Raw genomic sequence first — 24537 nt, forward strand, 5'->3', positions numbered from 1 at the left:
CTGCTCCGTCTCGTGGAGCTTTTTTCCATCTCCTCACCCTTTCTTTCGCGCCGCCCGCACCGAGAAAGGTTGAGCCTCGTCGCCGCCGTGCCCGCGGGGCTTTTGTTGGCAGCGGAGCGGCTCCCGAGGAGCGGTGGAGCCGTGCGATCGCTCCACGAAAGGCTCCCGGCGCCATCTTGAGTGTGGCAAAAACTCCCTCGCTCCGAGCGCCGGTGCCCCCCGTTACCCCGAGCGGGACTTTGAGGCGGGGGGGGGGAGTGGGCAGCAGCGGGGCCGGGGTACCCGCAGCCCCGTGTAACGGCGGGGCGAACGCGGGAAAGCCCCACAGTGCGAGCCGAGTCCGGGGCCCAACGAAGGTGCTTATATGTGCGACAGTGAGGCGGCGTTTGGTTTTTAGTACAAAAATAAGCGGATGGCCGGGAATCCCACATTCCTGCGTCATCCCTGCGGGACAGCGCTGCCCGCACCGCGGCAGCGGGACCGCGCGGTGACACCGCGTCCCAAGGGAGTCCCAGCAGAGCCGTGTGAAGGCGGTGTGTGTGTGTCCGGGTGTGTGTGGGGGGTGCGCTCCGCTTCACCCGCAGCACCGCGCTTATTATTATTTTTAACTCTTATTATTTTTTTTTCCGCGGAGATGGAAGCGGGGAGCTCGCGGGGAAGGCGGGGGGGGGGGGGGGCCGCTCCCTTCTCTCCGCCTCACACAGCGCTGGGCGGGGAGGAGGCGGCGGGGGCGGGGGCAGCGCCGAGGGGAGGGAAGGGGAGGGGAAGGGGCGGAGCGCGGCGCCTCGCCCACGCTGAGGCCGGGCGCGAACTCATCGCCGCAGTGACGGCGGGCGCCTGCCGCTTTAAGCGGCCGTGCCCATTGTTTGCGCCGCGGCCAATGGGAGCGGGCGGCCGCGGCGCGCGCGGCCAATGGGAGCGGCGCGGGGCAGCGCGCGCGCCGCCCCCGGCTCTATAAGAGGCGCCGTGGCGCCGCGTGAGTCCCCACTGGCTCGCGCAAAGCCATCTTGGCATTGTTCTGCCCGCGCCGCCGCCCGCGCCGCCACAGCCCCGCGCCCCGCACGCCCCCGCCATGTCCGACACGGCCGTGGACACCAGCGCCGAGATCTCCGCCAAGGTGAGAGCCCGGGCACGCGCTTTGCCCCGCGCTGCGCTTTTCCGCTTTGCTTTCCGTTCCCTCCCCCCCCTTTTTTTTTTTTTTCCTCCCCCTATTTATTTTTCCTAGCGGAAGCGCGCCGCTCTCGTTTACGCGGTTTTTAATTAGTGAATTTATTTTGAACGCGTTTCGGTGTTATTATTTTTAACGCGTTTGTTCCCTCTCCGCCCCCGCTCTTCGCGCTGCGCGGTTCGGCGCGGGGATCCTCCGCCGCTGTGCGGTGCCGCGCGGTGCTGCCCGCGCCGCGATCCTTTGTCTCCCGCGTGCGGGAAACGTGCTCGGGCCCCGCGCCGGGGCCGTCCCGCGCCGGGGGGTCGGGATTGGGCTCGGGGGGGGGGATGGGGGGCGAGCAGTGCTCCGCTCGTTCTGTTGGTGGGGGTGACTGACAGTGCCGGAGAACTTGGGGTGCTGCGTCGGTGGGTTTGGGGCTTTTTGTTGGGGGGGGGGTGGGGATGATATGCTGCGCGGAGTGGAGCCCTGCGGGATGGGGAGAGGGGGTGGGCGCGGGTTGTGGAGTTGGTCCGTGAGAGCGAAGCGGGCGCGGGGTGCTCCGCGAGCGGCGCGGGGCTGCGGGGACGGCCGGGGCTGCGGGCAGCGCTGGGGGGTCCGGAGGTGATCTTAGCGCGGGGCTGCGGGGACGGACACGGGGATGCGGAGCGGCGATCCCGCGGGGACCCGCGCTGATCCCGGCGCGCGCCTTTGTCTGCGGGCGGTCCCCGGGGGCACGGCGGACCCGGGCTGTGCTCCCCGCCGGGCATCGTTGCCCCGCTCCGCTGTTGCGCCGAAGGGAAGTTGCGGAGAGACACAGCCGAGTGCGTGGGAAGGCGGCGGGGGATGGTTTCGCCGTTCCCGGCCGGTACCGGTCACCGGGTCGTGGCCGCTCCCGGAGCAGAGCGGGGCTGGAGCCGAGCAAGGGGGAGAAAAAACGCCGTCTCGGAGGGAGTTGTGTGGTTTTTTAGTTTTTTTTTTTTGTTGTCGTTGTTAAAGCCCCGCGTTGGACGGATTTCGATTTCACTTCTGTTTCCCGCTCCTGGCCGCACGCCGCCCCCGCTCTGCCCCCACTGCTCTCCGCTCTGCCCGGGCCGAGGCGGGTCGGGAACCCCCACCTACCGCGAGGGCACGGGGCCAAGTTCGCCGTTAACCTTCCCCTGCCCTTTACCGGCGTGGGGGCCGCGTCCGCCCCGGCTCGTTCTCCAGGGGCGCAGCGGCAAGGTGACCCCCCCCAACCTCGTCCTTCCGCTCCCGGCCCGTAGATGCTCGGCGTCCGGCGGCGGCTCCCTCCAGGAGGGCGGGCAGGGGGGTCCCGCCCTGCCCGGGCGGTGGCTCCGCGCTGAGCGCCGCCCCCGGCCGCCGCCGTGCCGCGGGGCGCCCACCACGTGCGGCCCTGCCCGCGCTGCCCGCCGGGAGCTGAAGTCCGCTCGGGACTACATTTCCCAGCGTGCTTTGGGGCAACGTGCCGGCTCGTTGGCGGGCGGCCAATGAGAGGACGCGGAGTGTGGCGCGCGGTTTGAAAGGCGGCGGGGCGCGTGGCGGGGAGGGCGCCCCCTGGCGGCGGGAGGCGGAAGGTCGCAGGGTTCACTCCCCCCGCTCCGGGCGCTGAACCGCGGGGCTCCCCGTGCAGCCGCTGTATGACTACGCGGCATCGCTATTCCCCGGACAGACAGCTCTGCCACACCTATAATTAGAGGCTGCGTTACGGCTGGTGCGCTGCGCTGTTTGTGTTGGACTGGGCCTGGGGAGCGGGAGAAACTGTGCTGTGTTCTGCAGCCGTTCTGCCGTAATGGGCATTCTGGCCCGGCAGCCCGTGGGCACGGAGCTGGGAAGGGTCAGGGCTGCAGGACTTCGGTGGACTCTGTCTCCCTGCAGGAGGGTGTTCATGGGATAGGGAGGTGTGGAAGCTGTGCTTGGCATTAGAAGTGTTGTGTTCTTGTGTTGGAGTGCCTGGGGTAGGTATTCACAGATGTAGGATGAGGTCAGGAGGCTGTGATGAACCTCCAGGAGCAGGGGAATGGAGGTTGGAGGCCCACAGTGGGGCTGGGCTGTGCAGAGGAGGCAGCCTGGGCTTCGGGTGGTGCTCAGGGGGAGCAGAAGTGTGGTTCTGTGGTGCCTCCAGCTGCTGCGGTGCTGACACCAGGTGAGGCTCTGCCAGCAGCTCTGGTAAGTGCGGAGCTGGCTTCAGAAGTAGAGTGGGTGAGGGGTGCTCCTAGCAGCAGTATTGCCTGTACTCTGTTCTCACGATCTGGTAAGCAGCCCCTCTGCTCCCCCTTGGCAGTGTACAGGGGGTGCGAGCCCCCCAGGGCACCGTGCTCACAGCTGGCAGCGTTCCCATGCAGAAGTGACAGCGGTTGGGTGGGAGTGAAAGTGCCTGTGGCTGCAGGGTGACTGCAGAGCAGCCTCATCCCTCCTGCTGCCCTGTGCTGTGAGCAGGAGGCTGCCAGCACCTTCAGCTCTGTGCGGCCCTGGGGAAGGGCCCCTCTGCTTCCCTTGGCTGGGTGGTGCCTGTGCTGAAGGATCTCGCTTTGGCTGATGGAGGAACAGAAGGGGAGGAGGATGCATGCAGAGGGTGCCAGTGTTAAATCCGAGTGTTCTTTATGCGGGAACATAAAGTTGGATCCTTGCAGCCTGTTTGCCAAGCAACTTGGCATGACGTTTTGACAGTGATCAATAGCAAAAGCATACCAGCTCTTGATCTGCTCGTGGTGGAGGCTTGAACCAAAGTCGCCAGGGACAGCTCTGGAGCGATACAAAAATAGGCTGCTTCCCCCGCCCCATCCTGTTACACCGCGTGCTGCGAGATGGATCCTGGAGCCCTCCTCTCCGCCGCCCCGACAAAGACCAGGCACATAACGTGTGCTGAGCGATGTTCCCCAGGCAGGGCAGAGAGCACAGCCTCTGCTAATGAGTCTCTGGGATTTGTTCCTGCTGTGGAAGCACTGAGCAGCCACGGACGCGTGCAGCCCTGAGGCAGTGGAGCCCGTGTTGGATGGGGTTGATGTCTCTTTGTGCCGTCACAGAGCTTGCATGGACTGTGCTGGGATGGGAATCTGCCAGCTCCGCTGCAGAGTGCTTGTTGGGTGGCCAGCCCCTGTGTTTGGGAGCTTGGAGGTGAAATGCAGTGGTCTCTTAGATGGCTGTGCTCCAGGGCGGGTGAGCTCAGGTTGACATTCACCCCTGTGCTTGTGCATTGCTGAGGAGGAGCCAGAGTGTGGCAACCAAGCAGGGCGAGTCGGTGTGAAGAGAATCAAGATTCCAAGTGTGCTCTTGGACTGAGTTTTTCACACCTGATCTGCAGCTTTTCTGCACCAGCATCTGGATTTGGGGTGACTCTGCTTTTCTGCTCCTTCCAGGATCTAAAAGAGAAGAAGGAAGTTGTTGAAGAAACAGAGAATGGCAGAGATGCACCAGCCAATGGCAATGCTGTGAGTATGGCTGGATCTACAGGGGGAGGCAGCCCTCGCTTCAGTGACTTTGTTTTTCTTCCCTTCTTGCTTTTGCTGCAAGCTTGTCCCAGTCTGGAAGATCCTTCAAAGACCACCCCTGTTGCTGTGCAGTCTTTGGAAACTCAGATTGAACAGAACCTGAGCCTGTAGCAGTTGCTCTGCGTTCAGAAAGGAAGGTCTGGGCTTGGATGTCTTGATCCTTTCTCCAAAAGCCATGCTGGGTTGTAGCCAGTGCTTCCTCCTTTCTAAGCACTAGAGAAGGAGAGAAATTAATCTGTTATTTACAGTGTAACAATCAGCTGAATGGGGAAACACGTTCCATACATATAAGCCGATTGGTTTCCTACTTGTAATGTGCTATGGGAAACTCACTCTGCTCATTTTAATGTGTCCCAAGAGCCTCTGCAGACTTTGTCTTGGCCTCAGAGCTGCAGCCTCGAGTTACTACAGGCCTGATCCTTCATGCCCAGGCTGCTTGTGTTGTGTGGGGGCAGGCAGGAAGCGAGGTGTGCTCCTGTGGGCTGGTGCTGTGCTTTAGGAAGGAAAGGTGGGGATGCGTGCTTCTGCTGAACATCTCTTCCCCCTTCTCCCTTCCCCAGTGCGTTTTCTAAGTGATGTTTTGTCTTGCCAAGGAGAACGAGGAAAATGGAGAGCAGGAGGCTGATAACGAAGTAGATGAAGAGGAAGAGGAAGGTGGTGAGGAAGAGGACGAGGAGGAAGAGGGTGATGGTAACTTTCCTTGTTCTCCCTGCCCCAGCCTTCTGGCCAGAACCCTGCAGGAGCTGAGAGCAGCATCTCCTCCTTGTGGCAGCAGTGGGGCGGCTCTCACCAGCCCGGGGCTGCCAGCTCCAGGGAGTGAAGTCAGCCTTGAATCCCTTCCAGCAGGTTGAGGGCGGGTTCCTTCCTCCCTGCTCCAGCCAGACAGCACCGTGCCACTGCTGCGCTCAGTAAGCGCATTAGTCCTTCCGTGTGAGGGGTAAAACCTGCCCTTGACTCTTGAGTGGGATGGGATGCAGGCAGCCGGGCAGGCTTCGCCTTGAGGCACAGAGCACAGCTCACCACCCTCACCGAGCGCCGTGCGTGGGACCGACGCAGTGGCCTCATCCAGCTGAGTGCTGTGGAAGCAGCCGAGCAACCTGTGGCTCTCATCGCTCCTCCAGCAGCGGGCGGGCTCTGACCTGACCCTTCCTGGTCCCGTGTCCTGGATTTCCCAGCCCTCCCCTTTTTCCTGACCTGACCCTGCCTGGAAGTGGGTTTTGGCAGCGGTGACCAGCAGTGACTTGCCCAATCGCTTCTCACTCTCCCCTCTTAGTATTTTTTTTTTCCCAAGATCTGCTTGGATGAATCACATTGTTTATTTTTATCAGCCATTAAGGCTGGGAGGAAACCATTCTTGTTACACTGGAATGAGCTCGAGGCCCTTGATGAGCTGTTACTGGGTTAATCCCCTGTGAATTTTCAGTTAAGTGCTGACCTACTAACCTGTTAGTTTTGGGAGAGAGGACCAGGGCAGGTGGGGCTGGAAATGAAGTGAATGCTGTGCCAGCATCTTTTTGGGCAGGATGTAAGTCGAGGAGCCTCTGTCAGAGCTCTCAGCTTCTTGCTGTCCTCTGTGCCCACTGGAAACAGAAACTGAATGGTGACACTGCTCACACCCAGGATTTCTGTCCTTGAGTGCACATCAGTGTGATCCTGAGCCTATCTACCTCCAGCCCCACTGCTGCTTGGAAGAGAGGAGGTCTTTATCTTTTTCTGTGCTCCCTGGGGCCGGGCGGGGGATGCACGCACATGTGTGGGGTGGAAGTGTTGCTTGGATACTGCTGCGATGAGCCCGGGGAGCTGTGGTCCTGCTCCCCCATATCAGACACCTGGCAATGCTCCCTTGGTGCTGTATGCCTTTCCAGGATCCCGTGTGTGCTCTGTCCTTCCAAGCACTGCCCTCGGGTGATCCCTGCCCAGAGCTGCACCTGAGCAGCTGTGGGAGGCAGATGTGCCAGCGGTGAGCTCAGCTTGCATCAGCTTTTTTCCACCACTTGTGGGTGAACTACATCCCAGGTTTTGACAGCAGAGGGGAGCTTGAGGGTGTGTTTTTTTTTTTCCCCTCACCCTTCTCGTCCCATCTCATTATTTGCTTTGCTTAAAGCTGCTCAGAGAACTAAAAATGCTCCCAATCAGCTTGGTGTTGTCACCTGACCTGCTGGCCGGCCCGCCGCGGGTGCTGGCTGCCGGTGCTGATCCATGGCTGGGAGCTAATCTCAGCCCTTCCCATGGCATGGGCCGACGGTGGCTGAGCATATGCTGAGGAGAGGAGAGGGGAAAGGAGGATGGGCTGACCTTAATCCCCCCCAGCTGCCCGTACGTGTGGCTCGTGTGGCGGTTTAAAGCCAGCTTACGGGCCTTAACGCTCTAAGTTTTAGTAGGGTCTCACATTACACAAGAGACTCGAAGGCAGCCGGGCGGTGGCTCTTCAGGGCCTCTGGTCTCACCTCTGATGCCCCAAAACCACCTGAACGCTGCTGCTCTGATCCACTGGCCTACTTGAGCTCAAAGTGGGTCAAAGCCCAGAGCTCTGCTCATCCTCTCCCAAGCTGTAGATAAGGTGGTAGCGTTTGTTTGCTGTTCTGATAATTAGAAAGTGTTCTGACTCAGAACTAATACGTTCTGGCTCTCTTAACTCATTAAAGATGGGCTAATAGCTGCAAAGGGAAGCAGAAGTAATGTGGAACAGTTAGGCGGAGCAGCCACTAGAAAGAGTTTCCTTTTTGTCTTTTTTTTTCCACTGTGCTTGAGCACGGTGTGGATTTGTGCTCTGCTGGCTGTGGTATAACACTGTGAGCCAGGCTGGATGCAGTGCCCGTTCCTCTTCCTGTGTGAGTCAGGTTAGCTGGGAGCTGACCCAGAACTCCCCATTTCCCCAGGTGCTGGCTGAGGAGAAGGGATGTCAAGTGTAGAGAAAGGAGCTCACCTTCCTCTTTCGTGCAGGTGAGGAAGAGGATGGTGATGAAGACGATGAAGCTGAGGGAGCCACAGGCAAACGGGCAGCTGAGGATGACGAGGTATGCATGCAGCCCAGCTCCTTGGGGCCACCTGTGTCCAAGGCCTCAGGGGCAGCACCAGCAGGTCAGGAGGCGTGGGGCTGGGCTCTGGGACCCCAGTTCTGCCCGTACACTTCCACTGCCTCTGAGCTCTGTCCCCACGGGATGCGGCCTAGTTCCATTTATACCCTGCCCTGGTTAGTGGGGTGTCTGCACCCACTGTGCTCATCCTGGGGATGGGATGGGGTGGGGTTGCTCCCATCCCTGAGCTGGGAGCAAGAGGCATTGTGCTGTGGGCATGCCTGCACTGTGCCCTTATCTCTGCAGAAGCAGAGGGCTTTTCAACCTGCACCCGCCCACCCTGGTGGCGTCCCCTTTCCCTAACAGCTTTGCTTTCCCCTTAGGACGACGACGTTGATCCCAAGAAGCAGAAAACTGATGAAGATGACTAGGCAGCAAATTATAATTATTTTTTTTAAATAAGGAGGAAAAACAAACCAACAAAAAAGGCCAGCGCGTCCTCTTCACCCCTGGGACCCCCTCCCGTCGCAGCCCTCCCCACACGCAGCCCTTCCTCCCCCCTCCGCCGTGGTCATCCTCACCAAGTAGAGTGAACCCCGTCCCGCCCCCCCCGGCGCGGCGCTGCCACTCAACGAGCATAGAAACGATTCGCCCGTTCGCGGGGAGAGAAACCCCCTTCCCACAGACCCCCCCTTCCCCCCCCCCCCCGAGCACCAAAACTTCAAGGCCCTGCTTTCTTTCTTAAAAGTACTTTAAAGGAGAATTTGTTTGTATTTTTTATTTACATTTTATATTTTTGTACATATTGTTAGGAGGTCCGCCATTTTTAAGTGATCTCGGATTGACCAAAAGGGGGGCTTTGAAGTGTATATCTCTTGTTACCTATCTCTGACTTTACTTGTGGTGTGACCAGGCCCGAACCATTATCTCAAAAGGAGAATAAAAAAAAAAAAACTTGTAAAAAAAAAAAAAAAGACAAAAATGCAAAAAAGAAAAAAAATTACAATCTTATTCTGAGCATTCCAGTAACTTTTTTTTTTGTGTATGTACTTTAGCTGTACCATAGATTGTGGTTTGTATGAGGTGGCAAGGCCAAAGATAAAAAGGTTTTTTTTTTTTTCTGTCCACGAAGTTGCTGTTTATTTTTATTTTTTCTTTTGTTTTGGCCTGTTTGATGTATGTGTGAAACGATGTTGTCCAACAATAAACCGGAATTTTATTTTGCTGAGTTGTCCTAACACGGCTGCCTCCCAACTGCTGCTTTGTTTTGTTTTTGTTTTCATTTGTGTTACTTCTTTTGTTTCCTTTCTCCCTTTTCTTTCTGCCCCTTCAGTTCTTTGCTTTGGAATTGGGCTGGGGAGAGTGTGAAAGAGGGAGGGGGCTGTGATGTGGGGTCTGATAGAGCAGTGCTCCTGTGGCAGGGACAAAGTGGAGTGGGATCCTGGCTGCAGTTTGTGTCAGGGTGACTGGAGGTTGTGTGTGTGGTGCTGCTGGGAATGGAGGAAACCCTAAAACATCCCGTGGTCCTCCAGGCTGTGGCAGTGCTCTCCCCTTGCTGTGGGTGGGCAGCAGTGGGGCTGTGAGCTGGGGGGGCTGGTGCCTGGCCTCAAATCCAAGGGGTGCAGTGCTGATGGTGAGAGCTGGTGCATGGGCTGCGTGTCTGCTCTCACCCAGCAACCTCAAATGCTGTTGCCTATGCCTCTGTTGCTTTGCTCCTAACCTGACTTAACTTCTGCCTTCCTCCAGGCTGAGCTGTGCTTCTGGGACCTTCCCATCCCCTGCTGGATGAGTGAGTCCCCTTCCCCTGCTGGGACTTTTGGGCCATGAAATGCTCGTTTTCATTATCAAAAAATGCCCATAAGAGGAACTACTGCTCTGAGTGCATGGGCTGTGGTGGAGGCCAGGAGCGGCTATGCTGCTTGCTCCACATTTACCTGCTGCGTGCTGCCTGCCAGGGCACGGGGTGGAGGGCTGTGACAGCGTGGGACCAACATCCCTGTGTCACTGCGCGGCTCCAACAGCCCTGCCCCGTGCGTGCTCAGAGCAGGCATGGGCTGCTTTGCAAAGCAAATGATTCCAGCGGTGCAGCTGAGGGGCTGCTGGGGTCAGGATCCACATCGCTGTGGTGCTGCAGCCCTGCTCCGTATCCAGAGGCTGAGAACGGGAGCGGCTTGGTGCAGCCTGCAGCCCCAGATCCACCGGTTTCAGTCTCCTGCTCGCCTCGTCCCCAGCACAGGTGCGGGGTCAGGCCCAGGGCCTGCAGGGAGCCCGCAGGTTCCTGCCCTTGGTACAATGCCCACAGCTGGAGGTGGCAGCCCCCGTCCTCACTGCTCCTTGGGCAGCATTGCTCAGCTCCAGGCTGAGAGCGGCCACAGCTCAGTGCACGGTCACTGCAGGGAGACCCAACGGCTTGGCCGCAGCCAATCCCTGCTCACCTACACAGCCCAGTGGCCAATTGCACACTGCCACCTGTCCTGCCCACATCTGCTGCCTCCGTTGCTCCCTCCACCAATCACAATCCAGCAGCGCCCAGCTCTGGCCAATCCCAAGCTGCTGCCTGCTGCGCACCAGCCAACCGCACGCTGCCACCTGTCCTCGCCTCCCGTAGCAGCTGCCCACCAATCATGGGCAGAGCTGGCTGCTCCGAGCCAATCCGGTGCCATCATCTGTCCGCAGTGCCAGCCAATCAGAGCAGCCCTGCCCCACCGCGGGGTATAAAGCCGGGGGGCTCGGGGCGCCCTCAGTGGTGGGGGCTGTGTGGCTGAGGGCACTGCTGAGGTTGGCTTGGGCTCGGTGTCTGCGTCCAGCTGGCCTGCACGCTGCCTGCTGGGGCTCTTGCTGTCTGCGTGCTGCTCAGAAGAAAGGTGCCCAGGAGCCCCTGTGTGCCTCGAGCCTCGTGATCCCTGCTGGACGTGGGGCGGTGCTGAAGACCTCACAGCTGGGGGCACGAGGACTGCAGGGCTGTGCCCACCTGCGAGGGCTCCTGGCTGCTCCCGTGGGCTCTGAGTTTGAAGGCTATAGGTTAGCTGGGTGGGGCCTGCTCCCGTGGGGCCATCCCCGGCTCTGTGTGCTGCAGGTCAAGGCCTGCTCTGTCTGCTCGAGCGTCCTGTGTGCCAGCTTTGTTCCGCCTCATCCAGACCTTCCGACCTCCTCCTGTTGCATCTTGAGAACCTCTGTGGAACCTGGAGCGCCCGAGGGCTGGCACTGAACCTACGGGACCGCAGAGCTTGGGCTGAGGCTGCTGCTGCAGAATGCATCCGGGGACGATGCGTTGCAGGCATCTGCTCGGAGTCACACGAGTGGCACAGCTTCCAGCGTCACTCCTCACGGTCACCCACCCAGGAGGGGTTTGGGGTGCTGCTGGCGTACGTCAGCATGCAGAGCTGTTCCTTTGCGCTGCCCAGCCTGAGTGTGGGGTGTCCCTATGGAGCAGCCCCTTGGAGGGAGCTGAGGTCAGGGGCTGTGGTTGGTCCTGGCCTGTCCCAGTTAGCAAAGATGTACCTCCAAAGTGGCTTACAGGCCGGAGGGCCCGGCCCGTGCTCAAGAGCCAGCAGAGGAGGTCTGCTCCCTGTCTCATCCATGTGCCCTTCTGAGCGTGGCAGCCCTGCTCCTGTCCCCACTGTGGCCTCCTCCTGGCTGGCCAAGATCCTTCAGCAACAAAACCCAGCGAGATGTGCTCCCCTGCTGCTGCCTCTCCCTGCACCCATAGCTGCTCCCCCGTGCCAGGCTGGAGCCGAGCTCGTCCTCACACACAGGTACAGGGAGTGCTGTGGATCCCTGAGCTGTTCCACGGGGCAAGGAGGTGGGCAGGGTGGATACCCTCATGCCCTAAGCCGTCAATCTGGGCACGGGGCTGGAGCATGTCCTCGAGGAGGACAACCCACAGTATGTGCCGCCCTTGGAGAGGCAAACCCTGCTGCAAATCCCCCTGCACCCCTCATGATGGGGGACAGCTGCTGTCCCACAGCCGCTGTGCTGACTCCCGATGGGCTCTGCTCTCCTCCTGCCCCACGCAAGGGCGCTCTGTGGGGCACGTCCCCCCCCGGGGTGACCCACGTCCTACCTGGTGCGGATGGCCGTCCCTCTGCCGCCGGTCCCGGGCTCCTGGCCGCAGTGCCACTCCGGCGCACGGTGACGCACAGCTCTCGGCCACCAGCACTGCGCAATGGGGAAACGTTGCTGTATTTACTGCAGTGTTGCAGCACCATCTAGTGCTGCTGCCCGGGGAAGCCGGACGCCCTGGCGCTCCCACGGAGGTCACTGCAGCACCGTGGGGACAGGCCGCGCTGGATGGTGCCCTTCGGGGCACAGCGGGGCCGTGCTGCTGAGGATGGGAAACGGTGGATGCAGGCGGCTCTGTGCTGGTGAGCCGAGGATTGGGACGGGTGAGTGCTTGGTATGGCCATGTCCCACTGATGGCAGCCCTGGAGCCACGGCGTTTTCCTGCCTAAATCCCACACCGGGCATCCTTAGCCACCCTATGGGGCATCTGCCGGACAGGAGGGGACTTGGTGCCTTGCTCTGTGCTTGAAGTGTCCCCTGTGAGGATGCTGGGATGAATACGGGGTGCAGGCATCCCCGGTACCTGGGCAGAATCCTGCACCCTGCCTCTGCGAGTGCTGAGCCCCAACAGGGATTGCTCACAGGTCCCGCTGCACCACGGGGCCGGCAGCTGGGGGCTTCCCCCAGGTGGAGTTTGCACACGTTGGGTTGTAAGTCACTTAGCAGCCCAAGTGATAGGACTCCTTGCCGGCTCTTCTCGTGGACTGCTCAGGAGTGGGATTTCACTGCCCTGAAAGGAGACAGAGGGACCCAAACCTCCCCAGGCTGTGCCAGCTGCCGCAGAGGGTAAGAGTAGCAAATCATGCACCGAGCGTAACGTGGCCCTGGGCTGTTTGTGTGCCTTTTGTTCACCCGTAACCCTCTGAATCAGACAATTAACCGCATCAGGGAGGCTCTGCTCACCCACCCGCGTGTCCGTGTCGTTGGGCAGGGCGGCTCTGGGGCAGAAGGCCAGGAGCTGAGAGCCCTGGGGCAGCAGCTGGGCATGTGGAAGGCACAGGGACGGAGCCGGCCCCTTGCTCCTGAGTGCCCCGATGCACCCGCGGCCCCTTGTGCCACCGATTGGACATAAACCGTGCCCGTGGGTGTGATGGCCCCCAGAACGGAGCCGCCTGCATCGCCCTGGCCCCGTGCCACCCCCTGCCTTCGCCACGCGTGGGGCCGCCCCGCCAGCACGTTCCCTGCCCCGCGGCACCCACGGAAACAACCGCCGTGTGTGTGCCGGGGCCGGAAGGCACTCGCCTCCTCCGCGGGGGCTTTGGCAGCCGAAGCACGCCAGCTGCGAGCGATGAGCCGAGGAAAGCCGGCGCTGGCGGCTGCTGCCGCTGAATGCGGCCGGCTCCTCCTCCCGGCTGGGTGCTGATGGCTCTGCGCGGCGCTGGGGTTTGGGCTGAGCCTGGGTTGGTGTGGAAGGGCTCTGTGCAGTGAGGGACTGCTGGTCGGATCCCGACCCCTCTGTTCTCCCCATCCCAAAGTGGCCCCCACAGCCACGGGCCATTCTCAAGTGCGGGTGCACCCCTGCCCTGCGTGTGCTGGGAGTTTCCAAGCGGGACCTTTTTTTTTTTAGGAACCAGTGTCACTTTTCTCTTCCATCACCTCGCCCCTGCACAGGGGTCAGTGGGCAGCAGTGACACGTGCACCCCATGGGCTGCGCTCGGGGGATCCCTGCAGCACTGTTTGGGACAAGGAGCCTGCTCAGGGACTGCCAGCAGCATCGTGTCCTCTGATGGCATCAGCTCCTCTGAGCTGGCGAGGACAAAGGACATCAGTTTCCCGTGCTCTTGGTCCCAGCTCACAGCGTGATCCCAGGGGATGGCCAAAGCCCATCTCGGCAGCTCAGCGGGTGCCCTCCGCTCTGTGGGCCCCTCCGTGCCGGTCCCTTCCAGCCCCGCTTCTCCCTCTGCTGACAGTTTGCTCTCAGGAGTGGGCAGAGGTGGCAGAGGAGGTGCACTGTTGAGCCCGGAGCGGCAGCAGCTGCGAGCTGCTTCCCACGGAGCCACTGGAGGGCGGCAGTGCTGCAGCACTGGCACTGACAGCAGGATGGAGGTACCTGCTCCCAGTCCTCCCAACTTTTGATTAATGTATGTTGGTAATATCGATACCTTTTGCCTCTCCTCTTTGGCAGAAACACCGCTATGGCTGGATGCCATCCATCACCGAGGTGTCACGAGACAGCTGCTATGTAACAGAGCTCTTCCCATAGCGATTAATGACCCCACTTCAATTCAGCCACAAGAATTCAGCTCACCTCCTGCCCACGCACTCAGTGGCTCCGTTTGGGGCGGGGAATGATGTGCTTCATCTCCCTGCATCTCTCCTGAAAACCTCAAGCTGCTGAGCAAGGCGGAGTGATCGTAAAGCTACGATGGTGCTGGGAGCAGAGGCTGAAGGCAAACTGTTCCAAGAGTTACACTGCCTAGAAGTGCAGAGCCCTGTTCTGCTGCTGCCATGAGTGGCAGCACTGTGTGCCACCAGGCGGTTCTGTAGGGGAAAGAAAAGCACACGGAATCAATATTGCTTCCCTTCTTTGGACGGTAGGAATGTTTTAATTGAGAAATTTGTTTTAATTACATCAGGTGATATCACAGTCTATTTTACAAGTTGAGGGTAAGAGGAAGCGTGGACCAGTTACACAGAATCCAGTGAAAGGATAAAAACCTACAGCATGAGAAAATGAAAAGGTTAACTTAATCCCTCAGAAAGGAAACGTGTGGAGTTTGGTGTGAGCGGGACAGGAAGTTTTTTAACAGGATCCAGAGAAGTACAAAGGAGGAAACTAACGTAATTTACAGCGTTGGTTCTGCATGACCATCGTTTGCCCACGTTCAGAGACAGCCTCTATTCCCCAACGCACCGCTGAGCAGATGGTTCTGTCTCTGAGGGTTTGGTCGGGTCTGGTCAGAGAAGAAAGCAAAATAACCGATGGGCAAAGGTCACAACCCACGTTGAGGTGGTCCCCGGGGTCACCGCCTACAGGAGTGTCTTCCACTGGATAGTCAGGAGGTTCTGCACCAAGAACTGCATGGAGGAAAACTAAAACAGCTCCAAAAAGCCCCATCTCAAACGTAGAAAAGTCTCACTCTGGAAGTGCTTACAAGAAGGTCGTCATCATAGAATTTGGTTTCTATAATAACATTACCGCTGTGGAAAGGAAAAAGAAGAGGTATTAGAAGAATGCACAGCAGAAACCAACTGCTCCTTTCTGTGCTGCCACGAGCCTGGGCTGACATCTACCCCTGCTCCACCAGCAGTAGCTCAGAGCCAGGTGCAGGGAGCACTGTGTCCCAGCCCTGTGCCCAGTGGGGCTGAAGGGTCTCTCCACCACATTCCCACGTGGAGCACCTCCCACCCCCCCCTGCAGTGCTGTCCCCTTCCTGGGCTCAGTCCCATGCAGGTGTACTTCTACTGCTCCTCTTCTCTTCAGTGCGTTCTGAGAAACAGTACTATTTCTTTTTTATACCCCGTCCCTGTCTTCTAGTGCCGAGCAAGAGACTACAATCAACTTGACACGTCACTTCCCCCGTGATGTGCTTTAACACAAATATACAAGCAGTTTTACACAAACTGCAATGGCAATTTAGATTTGAGTGTGACAAAAAGCGCTGAGACAAATGTGGAGTCTTCAGGAGTATGGGAAAGAGAAGGGCTCTCCATGACTTAGCAGCTGAAAAAGAAAAAAGCTGATTTCTTTGGGCTGCAAAACCCGTTAGGATCTGTTCTCATGCAGAATGACTTGAGGAGAGAAACACCGCCCTCTGCAAGTGGACAGACTGCAGGGAAAGAACAGGGCTTTGGAAAATCCTCAGTGTCATTTGGGAACTGCACCCTCAAGACTCAATGTCACAAAAACGCCACCATGTCCTGAGACAGTCAGTGCCAATCTGCCTGATGTTTCCCTGTGTATGGGAACTGCTGAATCACGGCCTGAACCACTGATTGGTCACCTGAGGTGAGCACCGAGTCAGCCATGGGGCACAGGTGGAGGTGATATACCTGTGTGATTGGAAGGGGTGGAGCCTGGTTCCACCTCTCTCAAACCCCATTTAAGGGCTGACCACCACCAGGGAAGGATCTCTTCTTGGAGATTCTTCGCATGTGGAGTCCTCTGTGAGCCTTGACATCCTGAAGGTGAGCCATCTTCTCTTTTGTATTTTTTGTATCCTATCTATATAGAACTACTCAAAATATACCATCATCTATACTATTTTTTTGTGAAGTACCATCCTTGGGAGTTATTTACCCCACACTCTGCTCTGATTTCTACACTGGCACCTCCTGTGCAGACTTGGATCCACTAGCTCTGCAAGCCAAGGGATGTGTGGCACCTACAAACTTCAGAGCAGGCTGTGCTGGGAAGCACTGGCCTGATGCTGGTAACGTCTTCTGAGCCCTAAATCTCTTTGAAACGTGCTGGGAATAGAAACGAGTGCTGGTGGTTCCCATCCCAGTGCCTTCTCTATGTGACTGGCTTTCCTCCAGATAGAACGAGAGGGAAAATGCAGGAGGGGGAGGTCTTCCAGAGGACATGGTGACCTTGTGGTGAGACTAGCTGCTCCCTGTCTGCCTCGTGTTGGCACAAGGATTCCCATAGCCTTCTGTCTCTGCTGGCAATCTGCTCCTTGTGTGCTTGCCAGCACCCATCTAGCACCGCATCAGCCACAGCAGGGAGGGAGGCCCTTTGTCAGTGATTACAGCTTCCCTGGGGCTTTCCTCTAGGAGCCTTTTCCTTCATCTGAACAAAGCTTGTGCCCTGCTGTTCACATTGAGAGCAGTGCCCAGCACATGCTGTTCTGACCTGCTCAGAAGTTGACGTGCAGACTCTGGCCAGGACTAGGTGTTTATGAGGGAAGTGTGTGAATCCCATTATAGATTACGGTAAAACTGCTGTTAAAGGTGTTTTATCCCCAGATACAACTCCATATGACTAAATGTGTAGTTTAAACTCCAGTGTACAAGACAAAGCCTGGCAAAATGCTACAGTGATGAAAGAGACCCTAGAGCAGCTCCTGTGGTGGATGCATCTCATGATAAATGCCCACCTTGGACAAGATTCAGTTACCAAGAGCTGTATCTGAGAACAGCCCACATGGATGGAAGGGGTACTAAATTGTAAAGATTTCAAAACCTTTTTTGTACATCACCTTTCAAAATATGAAAACAGCTCTAAAGAGGGATCAGTTCCAGTTCTCCAAACTTTTATTGCTATATTAGTGCAAATTGGACCCGTGGGAAGAAAGGTAATGAGGTCAGCTTGGCCCCTTTTGTCTCTCAGTGGCTAACAGCAGTGAGGGTGACTCGGTCGGTGGCAGCTCCCTCTCCGTTCCCACCATGGCCCCCAAGGAAATGTCACACCTGCTCTCAGATTCCCTAAGCCCAAGGCACTCACGTTAAAACGTTAGCTGACATCATCTGTGATTCAGGTGCTGCCTCTATCAAGGACTGCCAAGTGTTTGTGGAGTTAGGAATCACAAAACCAAATTCAAAGAACCATTCTGCAAAGTAAGAACAAGATTCAGAGGCATCTGAGAGAAGGAAAAATAAAGCAACAAGCGGTCCTTTTGCTTTTCACCTGACAGGCTGGGGAATTTCCTAAACTACCCTAGATACACTGCCAACATTTTACATCTAAATTGCTTGGTGTTGCACTGAACCTTGCCCTCCTCTTGAAGCTGATACTTCTTTCTGTAACAGCTGACAGAAATGATAAAGGCACATTGCTTCCCTGGCGTTCAATGGAAATTCCATCACACCTGACTAGGAACAGGGAAAGCACACTCCCCTCCTGCAGCCATCCCCTGGATCCCATTCAGGCCGAGTGTACAAGTGGTTACCCCAAAGACAAGGAGATCCATGTTTATCTGCCCCTCCTCCCACCAGATTAAGAGCAGTGCTGCAGTGAGATGGGATGAGCTGTGCTGCGTGGAGGCATGCAGACAACTGGCAGTGGCACTGCTGTCACCAAAGTGAAGCAGAGGCTCCTGTGGCCCAGGCTGCATGCTGCCTGCGGGCAGCACGGGCTGCTGCTGAGGTGGATGCATGAGTGTGCCCACCACGGGTGGCACTGAAATAACCTGTTCCCTAGCCTCAGGCAGCCTGTGGTGGATTTGTGCCCCGCAGCACGATTACCCAGATTTTTGGCTTACATAACAAAGTGTTAATACACTTATGAAATGCTATCCCTAATACTGTGGCCCATTAGTCCTGATAAGATGAATGCTTCAGTTCTACTCTGAAAAATTAAAATTTCTGTGTTGGACCCACGTGAGCTCCCCTGATCCCCACCACGCTGGGCTTCCCTCCCTGCGCCACGCACACGTACCTTCTAGACACTGCCCTTTGAAATAAACTTTCTGTTCCAGTCGGAATTTTTCCATTTGTTCTGCTGAGGAAAAGTTTAACTCCCGAGACACTGCTTTGCATTTCAGGATTTTTTTAGGAACTCGAGCTGTCAAACAGATAAACAACCATTACTTGGACACAATCAAACAACCCCAGGTGCTATTACAATATACCTTGAAATACTGATTAGTGCAGTATGAGATCACAGCAGCAGGAGAAATAGAACACAAAGGGCTCCCCCTGCTTTGTTTTGGCATTTGTGGGAGTGAAATCCGAGGTGCAAACAGGTGAAGTACTGTGCCCAGAGCCAGGAGTACAGCACCGCTCTCAGACTCCTAGCTCTTAGCTGTCCATTGCTAAAAAACACGTCTCTTCAAGTTAAAATATGAGGCAACTTCAGATTCTGCTTTAGGAACCGTGCAGCCAAAAGGCAGCTCTGTACACGGACTGTGAGTCCTTCTCACTTCTTCCCTTTCAGACTGTCCTCAGCAAACCACGGGGGGCTGCTTCTCAGCCCAGCAGCAGTTTCAGCCATCTACACGGCCACAAGTGGAAAAGTCAGTTTCGGAATTTAAGAGATGGTTTAAGAGAGAAAGTAACCAGTGATCCCAGGTACCAGGGCTCTTGCAGTGGTGACACAGTGATACAAGTGGCAAAGTGTACCTATGAGATGTTTCATATGGCTTTGTTATGGGTGAAAGAGTAAGAGAAGGACCACTTTGCAGCAGATATTAATTTGCTGAAAGGTCCAAATCAGGACCAAAGCCACTGTACGTAAGTAGTGTGATTGCACATAATCCTTCCTTTGTATCAGAAAATGTTTCTTTCATGTAAATTTATTAGAAATGAAGCAGGGAGGGAATACAGCTGGTATGTATGTGCTCTATGTGCCAAACTGCTCCTAAATGGAAAACCTACCAACCTGCTCCTGAGAAGACAGCAGGCTGCTGTTTAATAAAAGAGTCTATCAAACCCCAGGCAAATCCAGCTAATGTAAAACAGCTTAATGGAGTAGGACCTTGATATGAGAGCAGTCGAGAGAGCAGGAGGGTGAGGGACTGCAAGCTACCACCCTATCCCAGGGAAAGCTACATAGCCCATGGTTTGACAAAATACAAAAATAAAAAAGGAAGCTGAAAGTGCCAAGGAAGAGTTTTCAATTTAAAAGTGCTTTGATTACTTTTTGTCTGCATGGCACCACTCTTTATTGCCCTCCCAAGCGCAGACCGCAGTCTGCTGTGGATAAACAGCCCTCTGCAGTTAAGTGTAAAATGACTTATTAAAACTGTTCTGCAATTTAGCAATTACATTTCTTGATGAGCAGGTTTGCTTAAATATTGTAAAAGTACAAAAGAAAAGGCTGCTTTTAATACAAGTAGGACTGTGTAGTCTTTAAAGCCCCAGTCTGAGAGATTTTAATTGATATTTATAACATCAAGCAGAACATTTTCATTTACTCATTTTAAACTCGTTTTACTTTCGTTCCTCTATCCATCTCAGCCTTCTTTTCTTGCTAAGTTATGTGGGAATGGCTTTACCCCCCATCTATTCCTAAGGAAGACCATCCCCTCATCCTTAATCTTAACAATGGCTTTTTCTAATAGCTGTTCTCTGCACCTGGTCAAGTTTGGAGTTACCTATCTAGAAGACGGATGTCTGAATTGCACACCAGATAAGGTCTGACCAACTCCTTGTACAATGGACATTAATCTCATGCCAGAATGTTTTAATTAATTCCCCAAGCTCTTGTGATCAAGGTGAGCTGCTCATTCTTTAACTAACTGAGCTTCTGGCTTAGCACTGTTTAACTTCTCCCTTTTGCCAGGCACCAATTCATTCCTATCTTCCTCCACATGTTCCAGATGTCTTCCAAAGCACAGCATATGCTAGCAGCTGGTGACCAAGAGTGCAGTGCCCTCAGCCCCAAACGCACTGTACGGCCATACCTTCATGCTCCACTCCAGGTACAGACAGATCTTCTGTTCCTTGCCAGAGGATTTTCCCTGTTTCTGCATCTCGAAGATTCATCCAATTTCTGTTTGGGAAGCAATTAAGGAAAACAAGCTACTTATGTCCCCAAATGCAGCAGCACATGGAATTCTTGGTGAAGCTCTAATAGAGGCTATTCCAGCTGAGTTTCAGTAACATCTTCTGATTCACAGGAGGCCAAGGAAAAAAGCTGTGGAGCAAATAAATGAACCAACCAACCCTTGACCAGAATGTATGCAACGAGAGCTGTAAAGGCACAGATTTGGTTTTCACTTAGACTGGAGCTTGTTAGCCTCATTTCTTAATTTAATTAAGAATAATTTAATAATAAACAAATATCAATTATTATTAATTTAATAATAATAATAATAAATTTAATTTTGTTACTTCCGAAGGATAAAGGCAATGTTACTGTGCTGCAGAGAACCAGGAACATTGCTAACAATAACAGATAATTCCACACAAACAAATGCTCCTCTCCAGAATTTGAAAAATGCTAGAAGCACTTCCCATGTAATATCAGAAAAAAAGAATCACAGCAATCACATTTGTGCTTTTTTAGTTTAGAAATATTAATATCAAAGGTTTGATATTGCTTTTGACCTGGTAACTGGCACTCATGGGAATCCTCCAGCTGCTGAGACCCTTTTCACTCAGCCAGTGCGGCTGTGGCAGCCCTCAACAGCCTGCATCAGTGGATTAGTCACTCAAGTTACAGGCAAGTATGAAACAGTCACATTTTCAAAGGGATAATTAGCAGTGATCTTAAGCCTACCCTGGAAAAAATCTCTGCTGTAACACCGCTCAGATATTTCCACATCAGAGTAAGGTGCCTGCACAGCTGCAATGCTCTTGTGAACAGGGGCACAGTGCTCGGCCCTATTGCAGCCCCTGCTCCGCTGCTCACCTGAGTGAGGTACAGGGAGGAGCTCTGAGATTTGTGTACTGACTTCATTCCCTAACACACATGCTTTCCAGGCAGGCTCACACAGACTCTTCATACTGATCGATTTTCTTTTTGGTGTTCCTGGGAAGAAACAGATGCTTCAGCAAATTCTGTGTTCCAGGGTAATGTTTGTTTTAAAACTCGGCACGCAGGGCGGGGAAGGTGGAGTGGCTGCTGTAGGAATGGTATGAGGAACCACTCATTGTGGTTCTCCAAGCTCTTGTCTTCCACTCTATGTAGCCCAACTTGTTCTAAAAATGTACTTACTATCTGCCATTCAATCCACAGGAAAACAAGGAGAAGGCGGAGAGCATCATCCTTGGAGAGCTCCACGTGCCACCCTCCTCTCCTGGCAGAAAGCTAACAAGTTGAAATCCTTCCCCAGGTACCAAAACAAGGGAGATGGGGCTGTGGGCTGCAAGTCAGATAGAAAATGAGCAGCAGCAATAGCATGGAGAAAGAAGCTGCACTGGGGATAGGAACTTTGTGTGGTTCTGGCTGGAAAAATGCAAGTCCCCAGCCTGCACAGTCACCATTTTTAGATACATCTTCCCACTGACAAGCACAAAAACTAGCCAGAGTGAAGCTGTTTGCATAGAAAGCAGTACTCCATCTATCAAATGCCATGCATGAGAGAAAAATAACAAATGAGACAATCTGAGCATCTCACTGACAGATTCATTTATCTTCACAATACCCTGAGATGCAAACAGACTTGTCTATTAGCAGTACAGTAATTCAGTAAATCGGGCACTTGATTACCCAAAACCTACATTACATTTAAAAAATGAGCCCCTTCAGATGTATATCCTTGCTATTTGTTAACTATCAGTATCATTGGGAGGTAGGATCTCTCAGGTGTGGCTGTAGGCTGCGCAGTGCCAAAGTGAGCAGCAAACCATGGAACTGCTTGGGTTGGAGGAGGCCTTAAGGACCACCCAGTTCCCACCCCCTGCTGTGTGTAGGGACATTTCCCATAGTCCAGGTTGCCAAAGCCCCCTCCAACCTGACCCTGAGCACCTCCAGGGCTGAGGCACTACAGCTTTGGCCTCAGTGTCAGGGTCTCACTGCCTTCTGAGTAAAGAATTTCCTCCTAACATCTAATCCAAATCTTCTCTCTTTTAGACTAAAGCCATTGCCCCTTGTCATACCACCATTAGGCCATGTAAAAAGTTACTCTCTCTTCTGCTTATAAGCTCCCCTGAAGGACTGGAAGGCTGCAGAGTTCTCCCTGGAGCATTCTCTGATATACTCAGCCAGTTCACAAGCTTTTTCCCTATAACTAAACAATACTGAAAGGGAAGAAAAGATCATCACACCTCACACACACAGACACAATATTCTTCTACTGCAAAAAGTGCTTCAAGTGCAGGAGATTCACTCTTAAAAAAAAAGTCTTCAAAAAGAAACAGAAATAAGAATAGAATTTCATAAGTCAAAACTTAAATCATTTACAGAAGTTGACTGTGATGGAACTGAAAAAAAAAAAAACAGGCAAACCTCATCATAAGTGATATTTTGGCAAGATAACACCTGACAAAGCAGCAGCTGTGCTGCTTACCTAGTTAGCAGCTTATCACACTATTTCTGTCAGCTCGGACAGAAAGGCTGGTGCTAGGACATAGCCCAGAGTGAAGAAAATGGAGATCTTGAACCAAACCCACACACACCGTTATCTTCTCATGTGTTTAATTGGTTTAAGATTCTTCCATCCCAGCATGAGAGATGCTGTTACTAAAAATAAAAAGCGCTCCACCTTCCGAGCGGCAGCGGAGACCTGCGGGCAGGATGGACAGGGCATTTAAAGTATTACTGAAAAGGAGAAAGCAAATGAATACAGGTTTAACACAACTGCTCCTTCTGGGAAGGCTTGTGCCAAACCACCTGGCGGGAGCAGCTACAGAGAGCAACTGCAGGGCCATGCAGTTACAGCTTTGTGAACCTAGTATGTATTAAAAAAAAAAGGAAGAACAATAGTATATATCCCTCATTCTGTTCCTCATTCTGAAATCACAAGGACGCTCCCCAGCCATCCAATGTTCATTCTCCTGACTCTTGGGAGATTTTTTTGTAGGAAACAATGTCTGATTTAAGACTCCAGAGATCAAATACTCTTCAATCCCGAAGGCAAGGAAGGATTAGGTAGAACAGCTGAAGGAAGGGAGTACTGTTGATCTATTTATATTCCACCATCTATTGGGTCAGCAAAGTCTTACATAAAAGCTTTGTAGTAGCTGGAATTTGACTTGCTTTATATACCTGACATGAATTAACTTCCTCACAGACCTATTTTCTTAGCTTAATGAAGGGAAATGGTTAGTGTATTTCTGAATCCAATTTCTGTTGTCTTCAGTGCCTCTGATCTCAGAGCAGAAATTCCTTCTCTTTCGTATCTGTCACAGACATCATTTCCTTCAAACAAGTCAAAATATACATACTTATCTTGAAATGTTTTAGCATAGCAAAAATTTGCATGCATTACCACACTGGTAATTAAGAATAACCTTGAAGGGACGAGTACAAGCAAAATTAATCATTAAAGAAATACGGATTTAAAGGAGTTCTGCCCCGATCTCCCAGATTATTATTGGTATGTTGTAATGTTTTGCACTCTTTGAATATCCGACAAGCTGCAGTGAACAGTGGGTGTCATTTCTCCCATTACAAACCAGTCTATTTTTCATTTTGTCCCACGCTGTCTGCACCATTCTGAAACCTTTGCAACTGCTGCACTCTTACCTCTTGTAATAAAAGCATCCTAATGTTCATAACCACCCCTGGCTGAGGTCTTTCATCATCTTTGCCATGTTACTTTGGTACAAGAAATGCAGCATTAAGAACAGTTCACTGCATGCCAGGTGCAAACAGGATCTCAGTAATCAACTGGAAATAAGGATTGTCCTATGGGATAAATGGCAAATAGAAGGCAAGAACTGAAGGCCCAAAACCATTCAGACTTACACCTCTGTTGCAGACCCAGAGAAACTTCAGATCCAAACTGCTTGACCTTCACTCCTGATTTCACACTGCTGTGCACAACAGCTACAACCAGACACTTGCCTAACGTGGGACAGTGTGCTGCTTTTCAAGAATGCTACAGATAAGCAAGGATCAGCCTTTAGGGCTTGTATTTTTATCAGATGTATTTTCCCAGAAGAATTCTGTTTACTCAGAGGCTTCAATCCAGTGTGAGGAGTACGGACCAGAACAGATTATTCAAACTACCAAAACTACAGGATTACAGAACAGACCACCCGAACATCCTTATGCTCCTGCTCTGCTGATGCCACTAGTTCTCTAGTCTTAACAGTCTCTAATCTCACTTTTTATTACAATTCCCAAATCCCTCTTCCAGAGAACTCTTAATTGTGTGCTTACATTTAAGCATGTGCACACAGACCCTGTTGAATCAGGCCTTAAAGTTCACTGTTTGCATACAAAAGAATAGCAGCTGTCTTTAGTGTTTAATAAACCACAAGTGTAACCTGCTGAGAGAACAGGAGTCTCTCCTCCAAGGCTAAGGCTGAAATTTAGTGTAAAATCGTATGT

At 53.8% G+C, this 24537-nt stretch overlaps 2 protein-coding genes across 2 annotated transcripts in view; one reads left to right on the top strand and one right to left on the bottom strand.

The window, feature by feature from the left end:
* Window positions 1–897: 897 nt before the first annotated feature.
* Window positions 898–8128, top strand: PTMA (prothymosin alpha). Its single transcript, XM_065748501.1, is given in 6 exon segments — window positions 898–1047; window positions 1049–1117; window positions 4504–4575; window positions 5232–5325; window positions 7579–7652; window positions 8036–8128. Coding segments are annotated over 6 exon segments (492 nt in total). The 5' UTR covers window positions 898–912; the 3' UTR covers window positions 8084–8128.
* A 6100-nt stretch (window positions 8129–14228) lies between these two features.
* The window catches only part of PDE6D (phosphodiesterase 6D), a 30330-nt gene continuing 20021 nt past the window's right edge, over window positions 14229–24537 (bottom strand). The window contains exons 2-5 of the mRNA XM_065747931.1: window positions 20000–20088; window positions 18034–18159; window positions 17101–17206; window positions 14229–14855 (exon numbers count right to left, since the gene is read on the bottom strand). Coding sequence (XP_065604003.1) covers window positions 14774–14855; window positions 17101–17206; window positions 18034–18159; window positions 20000–20088 — 403 coding nt within the window. The 3' untranslated portion in view covers window positions 14229–14773. The remainder of the gene's footprint in view (window positions 14856–17100; window positions 17207–18033; window positions 18160–19999; window positions 20089–24537) is intronic.

Source organism: Cyrtonyx montezumae, unplaced genomic scaffold (assembly GCF_038088225.1).
Source record: "Cyrtonyx montezumae isolate F1298 unplaced genomic scaffold, pur_monq_1.0 scaffold_5, whole genome shotgun sequence".
Taxonomy (NCBI): domain Eukaryota; kingdom Metazoa; phylum Chordata; class Aves; order Galliformes; family Odontophoridae; genus Cyrtonyx; species Cyrtonyx montezumae.